Source organism: Carlito syrichta, unplaced genomic scaffold (genome assembly GCF_000164805.1).
Source record: "Carlito syrichta isolate Samal-C Ts95f unplaced genomic scaffold, Tarsius_syrichta-2.0.1 Scaffold308864, whole genome shotgun sequence".
NCBI classification, from domain to species: domain Eukaryota; kingdom Metazoa; phylum Chordata; class Mammalia; order Primates; family Tarsiidae; genus Carlito; species Carlito syrichta.
The window spans coordinates 70,564-82,644 of NW_007252960.1; the positions used below are offsets into that span (position 1 = coordinate 70,564).

General features: G+C 42.9%; 1 protein-coding gene across 1 annotated transcript in view; it reads right to left on the reverse strand.

The window, feature by feature from the left end:
* Window positions 1–801: 801 nt before the first annotated feature.
* Window positions 802–12,081, reverse strand: part of SNX29 (sorting nexin 29) — a 221,408-nt gene continuing 210,128 nt past the window's right edge. Inside the window, exons 14-16 of the mRNA XM_021716663.1 lie at window positions 5,467–5,549; window positions 913–989; window positions 802–819 (exon numbers count right to left, since the gene is read on the reverse strand). Coding sequence (XP_021572338.1) covers window positions 802–819; window positions 913–989; window positions 5,467–5,549 — 178 coding nt within the window. The remainder of the gene's footprint in view (window positions 820–912; window positions 990–5,466; window positions 5,550–12,081) is intronic.

The window sequence follows — 12,081 nt, forward strand, 5'->3', positions numbered from 1 at the left end:
TGAGCTTCTAAAGTTAGCTTGTGTTCGTCCCGATCTCAGAGTTTTTATGTTTTGAGCTCATAGGAGCTTAATCTGGTTAGTGCTGAGTACAAAGGGGGAGAAAATGGGGTCAATAGCTCCTGAACGCATCCTAGTGATCTTGGGGTCAACGGCCCTTCCTGATCCCTAACGCTCAGTGGGCCTCCGTGGCCAGCTCCCAACAGTCTACCAGTGTCCATCGTCACATACAAGAAGAATGGGCAGTGTGAGGTATTTCCTAAACATGTTTGACTGAGATGGCCTCTTTCACAGGGCCACACAGGGATTAGGATGAAGCAAAGTCACTGGAGGCAGATTCGCTGCTACAGGTGGAACAGCCTTCCTTCTGTGGACACAGCCTGGCTCCAGACAGCCAGATGCAATGGAGGAGGCATCTACATACTACACCACAATCCTGCCCCAGCCTAGCTGCCCTGCCTCTCCCTTGGGAGGGTCTTAACACTTGCAGCCACCCTAACTCTTGGCAAAGGGCCATGTTGCCATGAGGAGACTCCAACAACAGCACTCTCAGTCTCACTTTCCAACTCATACCTGACTGGAAAGGTTCTCAATTAGGAGGTAGTGATGTGTTAAAACAAGAAATGCCCTCACAAGCTCTCTTCCCCTTTGGTCTCCAAAGAGTAAGAATTCTGAAGATGCAGCAGTGACTCACAAGGGAGGTCCCCAGGTCTAGACCTGGAAGGCAGCATCCTGGAGAGTGTGACTTCAGCTACAGGTAAAAGTTAATAGTGATATTTTATCACCATTTTTCTGATTCCTGCATTATTTCTTATAGAGAACCTGAGGGGAAAGAGAAGAGACATGATGAATGACACAGTTATAATCCACTGCCCATTTGTTACATGATAAGCACAAAATATGTAACTATCTCACAGAATAGCTGCCCTCTCTCAGCAGCAGCTGAATCCAACAGAACCCATGCTCTTCAGATCTCGCTGATAAACTGTGAGCTGAAAAAGGGGAAAGGACAGTGGAAAGTGCCAGTGCAAAGAGCTTGAGCATGCCTGGAGACCGTTCCTCTCCAAATGATGGGCATGTTTCCATCAAGTGTCCTGCCACTGAATATCTCAAACACCCATCTAGTTCCTCTTTTCTGGTTCACCAAGTAGCCATCAGGTAAGACTCCAGCTTCCCAAGCAGATCAGCAAAAGGGAGAATAGGCCTGAACCCCAGGTATGGGCCTTCTGGTCTACCCAACAGCTCTGTGTTTCATTACTGTGGAATTAAGTGCTCTTCTGGTTGTATATCATGGTGTGCTTGGCTAATGTGAGTCCACTCCTAGGAGAATGAGCCAGTCTTGTCAACATGACACATCCAGTGTCTGAGGCTGGTGACTCAGCTGCTCCCCAGACTCCTTGGTGAGCTGCCAGGAAGCCTCTGCAGGCGAGAAGCCAGCATGCACTCATTCTGTTTCAAATTTCAGCAATAAGCCCAAGCTGAAAATATAAGTTTGGAGAGTAATCTCCTGTTCTCGTACCATACGTGAAACTGCCTTATACTGGCTCCCTTGAGAGGAGAAAGGGAGTCCAAGTTCCTTAACAAAAGAATTGATCAACTGCCTAATCAGAACTATAATGCAAGTTGAATTGCCAAGCTAGGACCTAGGAGACATGGTGGCCCTTATGCCATGACTCTGAGGCTGAAGGAAGATCACAGGGACAGATGACTCCAGGATGAGAGACTCTAGAAATGCAAAGGGAGGTGTAAGTTTCCAGCAAAACTTCTGACCTCACCAAGGAAAAATAGCATTGGAGTAGCAAATAACCCAACCTCACTTCTAGACACATGAGGAAAAGTTTTTAAAATCTTTCAAATAGATCATAAAGTTGCCTAAAATTCTACCCCATCTGTTGCTGGTTAATCACAGTTTGCTTGGAGGAACGAGATCGCTCTTTTAAAAAAGAAAAGGGTGGAAATCTGAAATGTAAACTCTGTAAAAGTAAAGACTGTCAACAATTCCTTCTATAAGTTCTTTTTTGTTGTTGTTGGGTTTATTTGAATCCTGAAGACATTTTTCCCACAAGAATGTAATAATGAAGGTGAAGATTCCAGAATAGCCCTTAGAAATCTACTCAAACTTGAAGATATTTGGGACTTAAATGATGTTTCATGCTTTCCCTACTGATGAACTCACAGTTTCATAAACAATTTCTTGCCAAAAAACAAGAAGAATCACTACATTCTCAAACTAAAAGGCTTTACTATGGGAAATGCATTCTAAGCTCCCACCTAGAATGTGGAAAGCTGGATGACATCTCTGTGTCCATCCCCAATACCAGAAGCCAAGGAAATCATAGATCAAGAAAGGACTCTCCACCTCTTCAGCCTCTCCCCGCCCCTGACTCCACTCCCTGATTCCCAGACACCTGGAGCTCCCATGGCCTAGCCAGCACACGCTTGATGGTTTTCACCAAACTGAGGCAGCAACTAGCTGGGTTGAGGAGTGAGTCCCAATTTCTTTGAGTAATACATGATATCACTTGAAATGAGATACTAGCTATTGAAAGGTGGCCGGGGTGCAATTTTGGAAAGAGTTTTCTTTTACCAAGCTGTTCAAGATGCCTAGAACACAGCTGGTACTCACTAAGATTCGTGAAGTGACAGGAGGAGTGAATTGCAAGACTTGTGTGAGCAAAAATAGGGCATCAGAATATGCCCATACCTGACATTTGCATAAAAATCTTCCACTGAAGGAAGACTCACAGATGAGGTTGTACTGTCTTAAATTACCCAGTGAGAGAGAGGGAAGTAAGGACCATTGCTATGTGGAGTAGTGGGACATGCTTAATTATCTCTGCTCCTACTATCTAAGGACTAATGCAACTCCATCCTGACACAGCTCATATCCAGTTTCTGTCCTGAGCACTAGAGGGGTCTGGGGAAATGGAACGTCTGAACATAAGAAACCTTTCTGCATATTATAGCCCCTGTCTGCCCATTTGGGCAGAATCGTTCCAAAAATCCTCCTATTCAGAAATGTATTTTGTGGCCAAGCACAGTGGCTCACACCTGTAATTCCAGCACTTTGGGAGGCCAAGGCAGGAAGATTGCTTGATGCCAGAAGTTCAAAATTGGCCTGGACAACATAGTGAGACACTGTCTCTACAAAAAATTTTTTTAAATTTTTAAAAATTAGCCAGGAGTGATGTCGCATGCCTACAGCCCCAGTTACTCAGCAGGCTGAGGTGAAAGGATCGCTTAAGCCCAGGAGTTCAAAGCTGCAATGAACTATGATCACACTACTGCACTCTGGCCCAGAACACATGGTGAGACCCTGCTTAAAAAAAAAGAAATTAATTTTTCAGTGCTGATGTGTTTTAATAAAAAGCAAGCCCAATGGTGCCTCCTCTTTTTCCTAGGTTTAATTTTCTTAATGCACCAAAACAAAATTATGTGTAGGTAAAATGTAGATTTAACAAAAGGTGGTGGCACAGTCCACATGTCACCTGCATTGGAGTCACTTGTGCAAATCCACAGCCTCATGCTAAATCCACTGAAACAACTCCCAGAGGCAGGGTCCTGCGAAGAAGCATAATTATAGGCTCCCCAGATAATTCCACTGCACACTAAAGTTTAAGAATTTTATAATGCAAAGAATTAGGGATTTGGAGGAAAATGGCTGAGTTCATTTCCACCCCAGATACACATACCAGCCCCTCAAGCTTTCCTAAGCTTGTCATAACAAACCTTTTTAAAATACAGGAACAATACTTACTCATCACAGAGTCACTAGGTCAAATCAGAGTACATTTGAATTTGCTTGGAAAGAGCAAGGGTTAGACAAATACTATTCATTCAAACATGTAATGAATGACTACAAAAGCCAGTTGCTGGGCAAAATGAGATGAGCAGTAAAAAGTGGGAGACCAACATATGTATAACTCTGCATAATGAAATGAATTCAGGGCCATAATAGCAATATCTATCTAAAGGACAATGAGCCCACAGAGGAAGATGTGGTTAATTCTGCACTAATAACCCCCAGGATGGTCTTGGTTACAGACCAAATACAAATGAAGTAAGGCATGCTATCAAAAACAAGTAACAGCAATATGCTGATCCTGACCAAATGGAGACTATAAGAAACACCAAGCCGGCCTCGGTGGCTCAGCCTGTAATCCCACGTCTTTGGGAGGCTAAGGTAAGTGGATTGCCTGAGCCCGTGGGTTTGAGACCCGCCTGGGCAGCGAGACCTCATCTCTACAATAAATCAAAAAATCAACCGGGCGTGGTAGCGCATGCCTGTAATTCCGGCTACTCGGAGGGCTGAGGCGGAAGGATCGCCGGAGCTCAGCAGGCAAGGCTGCAGTGGCCTGGAGTGGCCACTGCACTCCAGTCTGGGCGACAGAGTGAGACTCCAACTCAAAAAAAAAAAATAAAGGAAACACCAAGCTTCAAAAAAAGCTTATGTCTTTATGATATTACCATGTAAGCCAGATCCAGATTCCAATCCTATCTCCATCACACAGAAAAATGACCATCACTTATTACACTCCAGGTGCCATGCTAGAAGCTTTGCATTCCTCATTTCAGTTAATCCCCACAAGGACCTCCTGGTAGTGGTGTGATGCTTCCAAGGGGTCAAGTGACCGTGGGCAATCATGAATTCAAATGGAGGCCTGACTGATTCCCAATGTCCGTGAATGTGGCATGCTCAACCCATCCTTTGTTAAAATGGCCATACGCCATGAGCTCATCTTTAAGAAAATGTTGTTATGGCCTGTTGGCTGAAGAGCTGCAAGACACATTAGCCAAAGCTGAAGATTCTTTCTCCAGGCTGATTTAAGAAACACACTAGGAGACTTGTGACAGGTAAACTGTAGCAGAGAGAGGAGCACATGACATGACCTCATGTAGCGAGATCTTCATATCATTTTTCATATTTTTAATGAACAAATATCAGCAATAAGGACAGCTAACATTGTTCAATATTACTTATTAAGCTAAGATATTAACATGGATTGCCTCAATAAACCCTCTTTTACAGCTGAAAAAACTGAGGTACAGAGAGATAAAGAAACTTAACCAGAGCTGGGATTGGGGCCTGGTCAACCTCAGTTCAGAACTCTGGTTCTCCACCATCTTGGCACCTACGGCTTGCACCCCTGACCTGATGTGACTTGGTCATGCCAGAGAACCCACTACCATGCAGGTGTCTCAAGACTCTGGACACAGAATTCTCTAAATACACAAACTAATACATCTACTGCTGATAGTCTAGCAGGTGAGTCATACAATATCAGTTATGTATTTAGCAAAGCATACACATCAGGATTTTCCACCTAATTAATTTTCTGGAATCCTGACCAGCATCATTTTTCTAATTCACCCACAGACATACCCATCCCATGTTGAATGTCTATGTGCCAGGCACAGGGGTTAATGACAAGCTCAGCCTCTCCCCACCAAGTTCAGACTCCCCCTCACCTTCAGCTGTTTGACCTTCTCTTTTCAGCATCTGGACAGCTCCTACATATTTCTTCAGCTGGACTTTGAGCACCTCGTTTTCTCTGCAAGTACAAGAATGTTAAAAAATATATTTAACAATTGGCAATTTAGATCCAAGGTGGGGAGAATCTGTGTAAAGAAATACAAAATTTATATCTCATGAATACTAATATGTTCTCATGGGAAAGGGCTATGTTACCAAGGGCACGTTTGCAAGAGGCCTTCAAGAGCTGTTCATTCACAACAGAGATAAGCACTAACTGGTTCCAGTGCCCAAAAATTCAGAATGCTGACACATGCTGTGTTCAGGCTGTTTGAAGTTATCAATCTGTTAGGGGCCTAATCACTGTCAGGAGGTCTGTAATCTTCTCTCCATTTACAGAAGCACATACTAAATAGTGTGCACTTATCCTAGGCAATGAGCTTAACATTTTATTAACTACAACATGTATTAAACACTTATTATTAGCCAGACATCACATCGGGTGTTTATAAATCATCTCACTGAATCCTTCCAAGGCACTAACACCACCCCTATTTTGTAGGTAAGGAAACTGTGGCATAATGAAGAGAAGCAGTCTACCCCCATGTAAGATGATACTATGGAACACAGAACCCAGGCTACAAGATCCCACCTACTGAATTCACTCCCCAGGTACACTGGCTGAGGATGGCACATGAGGATTCAGGGAGAAAGCTGCCATTTGTTGAGTATTTACATTTTACATATATCTCATTGAATCAAGCATGCACTCATGCATGCATTTACTCATTCATCCGCTCTTCGTTCAGTAGAAAAATGCTTCATTCAGTAGAAAAATGCACAATGACCTTGAGTATCCACCCCATTTTACTGGAAAGGAGTAAGACAGATAAGATCTCCAACCAAGGTCACATGGTCAAGGCTGCCAGTACGACACACTGCCAAGTCCAAACACAAGTATTCCTGCCCCTAAGGCCCACAAGAGCTTTTCTCTATCTCCTCTGGGAGTCAGCCTTGGTTTCTCACCAGCTACACAGAGAGAAGCACCTCTCCTACATTTTCTGTTTCTGCCTCCATCCACCTCTTTTCCTTGTGAGAAAACAAAGAAAAAATATTCTAGCAAGGTTAAAGGCACTCAGGATAAGTCTTGAGTGTCTCAGGGTCAAGACCTGAGTGCCTTTAAATGTGCTAGAATATTTTACAACAACAACAAAAAAGAGCTTAAGACTGGGCTTCTCCTATGATTCTAAAAATAAAAATGCATATTGCAAAATACTCAATCAGAACACATTTAAAGAAAAAACTGAACAAATGAGCTGAAACTCCAACACCTTGAAATAAACTCCATTAACATTTTTTTCTCCATCTTAGCACAGCACACTGCTTACCAGGCATGCACATACACACTAAATACAGTTTTTCATGGATGAAAACAGCTTTACTATGCCTTTAATGTCTGTTTGCTTGAAGTCTTTTTTCCTTTGTTTACTGCTCCAGTCACCCCTTCCCCATGGTAACTAATGGTAAAAACCTGGTATATATGTTTCATGGCTTCTTCCATGCACAGATAACTATACCAACCTAATACACTCACACAGACTTGACTTTAGAAAACAGGATCATATTATAAATTTTTCTGTGAAAGGACTGTCTCATGTAACAATTCATCACAGCAAGCATTGAAGTCAGTCTATTAATGAATGGAAATACCACTCCTTGCTACAGACATGCCACACATTTACTTGGCTGAGAAACTCAGAACTGCACATCACTGGTGCTGCGTGTCTGTTTTCAACGCATCTGACTACACCTTGGCCGACAACAACAGCGTTTTCTTTGTATTGTGCTTCTCGGGGCTATATTTTGGCAGAAAGAACATCAGGATCAAACATAGAAACTAGCATATACTTAGGTAACACCTGAGTATGCTACATTCATCTCCGAAGCTTTAGAGAAAGTAAACCACCACCAAGTCCCTAATTATCCCCCTTATCCTAGACAAAGCCTGTCATGGATGTTTCCACAGGCACCTGCACATTCTCCATCTGTGATATGAATAGCAAATGCTTGAAACTAAGCAACTAACAAGTCCTGCAAAGGTTTGTGGAGGGAAAACATTCCCTGACGTGGATAGTACAGTGTGTTTTCTCGGGTTCCTTTAGCCCGGTCTCACCACCCAGTCCAGCCTATTCCAAATTTCCCTGTGTGAATTCAAGTTACATATTATCTGAAAAACCAGAGAAAAAAGTACTTTATGCTCATTTCTACATGGCAGATTTCTAATGATAGTTCATGAAGGAACGCTTTCCAAGAGAACCAACAGGTTAGCTGTGCTTGGGCCAACCAACAGGCCAGTTGTGTCAATGACCCGCTGCTGGGTCTCACCTTATTTGCTCCCTACTGCAGACAGGACAACACTGGGCTTCCTTGTTCATCTTCAGCTCTGTGGCCAGGACTGAAATGTTTCAGGTGACTGCTTTTCCTCTGATTTGAACTGATCATTTAGTAGTGTGCTAAGACTCCACCTAAAAATCACACCTAACACAACAAAACCAGATTTCTAATATAAGTCCAACTTCCATCAAAATGATGAGAAGTCATGGAGAATACATCAAACCACTGGAAGGACATCTTTGGGAGCCATAAACCCACTCTAGTCAACTTTGTACCAATGGACTTGTTTGCCTTTGCAGTAATTCAATATTTTCAAGTCTCTGGGACTGCTGAAGTTCTTCTTGAACAAAACTCGAAGACTAGGCCAGCTTACAGACTGCTTCAAGAGGCAACTGGCCTCTGATCTCCAAAGTTTACCAAGACCTTTCTATTTTTAATTTTTATTTTGAAATATTATAGGTTCACAGGAAGTTACAAAGATAATACCAAGAGGCCCTACATACCCTTGGCCCAGTTTTCTACCAGCAGTTTCATTTTATGTAGCTATAGGGCGGTATCACAACCAGGAGACAGACACGAGCACAATGTGTGTATATAAGTCTATCAATCTCCTTATTGTAACTGATGCTCATAAGAATCTTGGCCATAAATAAAATACAGACTTAAATGACCACAGTGGCCAGACAGTCTATGCCAATGAGTCAAACAAACCAGATATAAGACACATGGGTGTAGGGACAGGGATGTGACAAACTAGAGAGTTCTTGCCCTGCCGAAAGGTTTTTGTTTTGTTTTGTTTCATTATCATATTACCAGTCCAAGAAAATAATTCCCAGACTTTCAACAACTAATTTGCAATGGGTTAACAAGGTTTTAATTTGTAGGCAGAGAAACCATACAGAACTTATGATTCTTATCACTATATAGATCTATGGTTATCATCAAAAAGAAATGCCTTTTATTTGATACCTCATAAGACAATGGAATCGATCAGTTAACTAAATGCATTCTAACTATGAAAGTCCTCAGAAACCCTCGTATATGAAACAGAGACAGGGACAATGGTTAGAACCCTCAACCCCAGCCCAAGTCACGTCACCAGTTGCCTGTCAGCCTGAACAAGTAAGAGGCAAAGTGAGAAAGGAAGACCACGGCCTGACCACGGGCTCCAGGTGCATTAGCACCCACCTCAGTGTCTTGGTGGCTATCCTCTTCACAATCTAACAGAGGGCAAAGAGGGGGGTCCGGGGGGGGCAAGAGGGGCAGCCCAGGCAGTCACACACAAATACACTACTAACCAGACTCAACACTGAGTGCTAAAGCCATCATGTTTTTAACCTGTGTGTGTGGTTGTTAGCTATGTTCTCTGGTTTTCTATAACTAAGTAATGGTTGAAAACAAAAAGCACTCTCATTGTCTGTCTCTTAAAGCTTTTTAACTTAAAGGAAATGCTGAGAGAGGGATGATGCTGCCATTGTAAAGCAAGCTCTCCCTTCATCCTCTTCTACGTGGATCAGGCAGCGCCCCCGGTCAGTCTGTGCTGGCGGCAGGGGACCCAGCAAGCCTAGGAAGATGAGAATCTGACCATGGAGGCACAGGGGCTGGGAGTCCTCGGTTACATCTTTGGGCAACTCTCTCTTCTTTACTTCATGGGACTTCCCTCTTGTTTAGCTCTAGGGTCTCCACAGCTCAGACAAAGATCATCCCACCATACCTTTGCCCTTTTTCCAACCAATGAGTAAATCCTAACACTCCATCTGGAAAACAATCTGGAAAAGTTGGGAATCGGGGGTGCTGCTGTGGCAAAGGAACTGTCAGTGCTCAGCTTCTCCACTGAAATGAGATGCTTGGGAAGACTTGGGGGACTTGTGGGACTGACCATTCGCTCCACTTCCACCCTGGGGTGCTGCCACTGGTGCACCAGGTGCAGCTGGGGCCCTGCTTGCCCTGTCTGTGACCAGTCAGTGACCCATCTGTTATCAGTGGGCTGTCTCCAAGGACTGAGTCTCTCAGCTGCAATTCACACATCTGACTCAAACAAGAAGGTGTCGTTTTGGGGTGCCCTTGGTGATGACGAAGGTGATAACGAAGAAACCACAGGACAAGGAGCAAGTGTGGGGTTCAGTCAGACAGAGCCTGTCTCCCACAGCACAAGCAGCTGCAGTGGGAACTGACCTTACTAAGACCAACTTGCAGAAACGACTCTCCACTTCCCCCACTGCCTTTTCAGTACTCAGCCAATTCCTCCCACTTTGTGAAGGGTAGCTGGATCCAACTTCTCAGTGTTCAATGAAAGGAGAAAAAACACAAAGAAAATGAAAAAACCAGAATTTCCCACATGCGATGTGTTCCCAAGATCACTGGAGGAGCCCACCAAACTTTTCCTATTATAATACGAAGGCATTTCTTCTATGATGATTTTGTAAAAAACTGATTTTTTATTTATTGCAATGAAATTAAGACTGCCTTTAAGATAAATTGAAGGTTTTCAAAAGTAAGTGGATTTAAAGAAAAAATATTAAGTAAATGGTAACACAGGTGATACACAGGTGTGGAAAAACCATTAAGGTAGTACACAGGGACTGAGGCTGGAGGGAGAGGGTCTTTGCTTTAAATAAAATAACGATACAGACCACTGTGGGAAACATAGCAAGACCTTGTCTCTACAAAAATTTTTTTTTTTAATTATCCAGGTATGGTAGTGCATTCCTGCAGTCCTAGCTGCTCAGGAGGCTGAAGCAGGAGGATCATTTGAGCCTAAGAATTAGAGGCTGTGGTGAGTTGTGATGGCACCACTGCAATCCAGCCTGGGTGACAGAGTGAGACTCCAACTCAAAAAATAATAATAAAGATATAAGGAGAAGATATTAGGAAGGCACACACTCTAACTGTATTCCAGGGGATGAGAAAGGGCTCTGAGGAGGAGGAGGACAGGAGCTTGGGGTTACATAAGGTAAGGCAACAGTGGGCTGTATAACCTTGGGGAAGTTCTCTCCACTACCCCCACCTTCCCAGAGTCTCTCAGAGTCAACATATTTATGCACACGGACCACCTAGTAACCCCTCAAACTGCACATTTTGTGAAATGCTGCTTTTAAGGCTGAGCACAGCCCCCAGCACTAGGAGAAAAAGTCTTGGTGGAACAGAGCCAAGGCTCTGTTCAGAAAAGTGTTGCCCATGTGAACTGTGGCAGAGTTGGACATTTGAGATGTTTCAGCCTTCTTTGAAATCCTTCCTTGCTAGCTAAGAAGTAAGAAGCAGCTCAGTGCCAACAAGCAAAAGTTGTGCCTCACAAAGATCCCTCCACATGTAACAGGAAATACACTTTCAATCTATAACAGATGAACATTTCCCTCTGAGCAGGGCAATACTTTAATGTTGTAGACATGCTCTCATTTTATCTACACAGCAACTCTACAAAACAGGTTGTTTTTACTCCCATCGTTTATTATAGTGCTCATTTTGTAGATGGGAAAGTTGAGGCCCAGTGAGATAAACACAGACTCAAACCTGGGATTTCAACACACGCCTTTTAAATCCAAAGTCTCAAATTATGTCATTAGGTTTAGAGATCTAAGTGAAGAGGACAAACTTTAAAGCCTTGAAAGAGCCCATGAGAAAATGTGAGCTGGCCAGCACAGATCTGCAGAATTTCTTGGTTGGACAGACTCTTGGGTAGATGTGAACAGAATCCTCCTGACTAGCTAGCTTTGTTAAGAGAGTTTAAAGGAACTTCCCTAGGGTTATACAGCTCAAGTCTGTGCTACCAACTCCCACAGACATCTCACAATATGTAAGCAGCTGATCATAAGTGAGCTTTAGGGAAATATAAATCAATGGCGTCAAGAACTGTATACCTTCTGACCCAGTAATTCCACTTCAAGGAAATTGTACTCAGAAAAGGAGGAGAAGATGTCTCAAAAACATATACATAAGGATGTGGAAATATAATAGAATAAACCTGGTTACAAATTAAATGCCTAACAACGTAGGAGTGGGCAGAAATTATGGTACATCCTCCTATAATAGAATACAATGGAATTGATAAAGTTATGATATGTTTATTACCAGGTATGAACATTTACAATACGCTGATATGGCATTAAGTGAACACAGTAGAGTACAAAGTATATTTACTATAACCCCTTACATATATTTATAGTTATATATTTGCATCGGAAATATATAGGCCATAATGCTAACAGTGCTCATTTCTG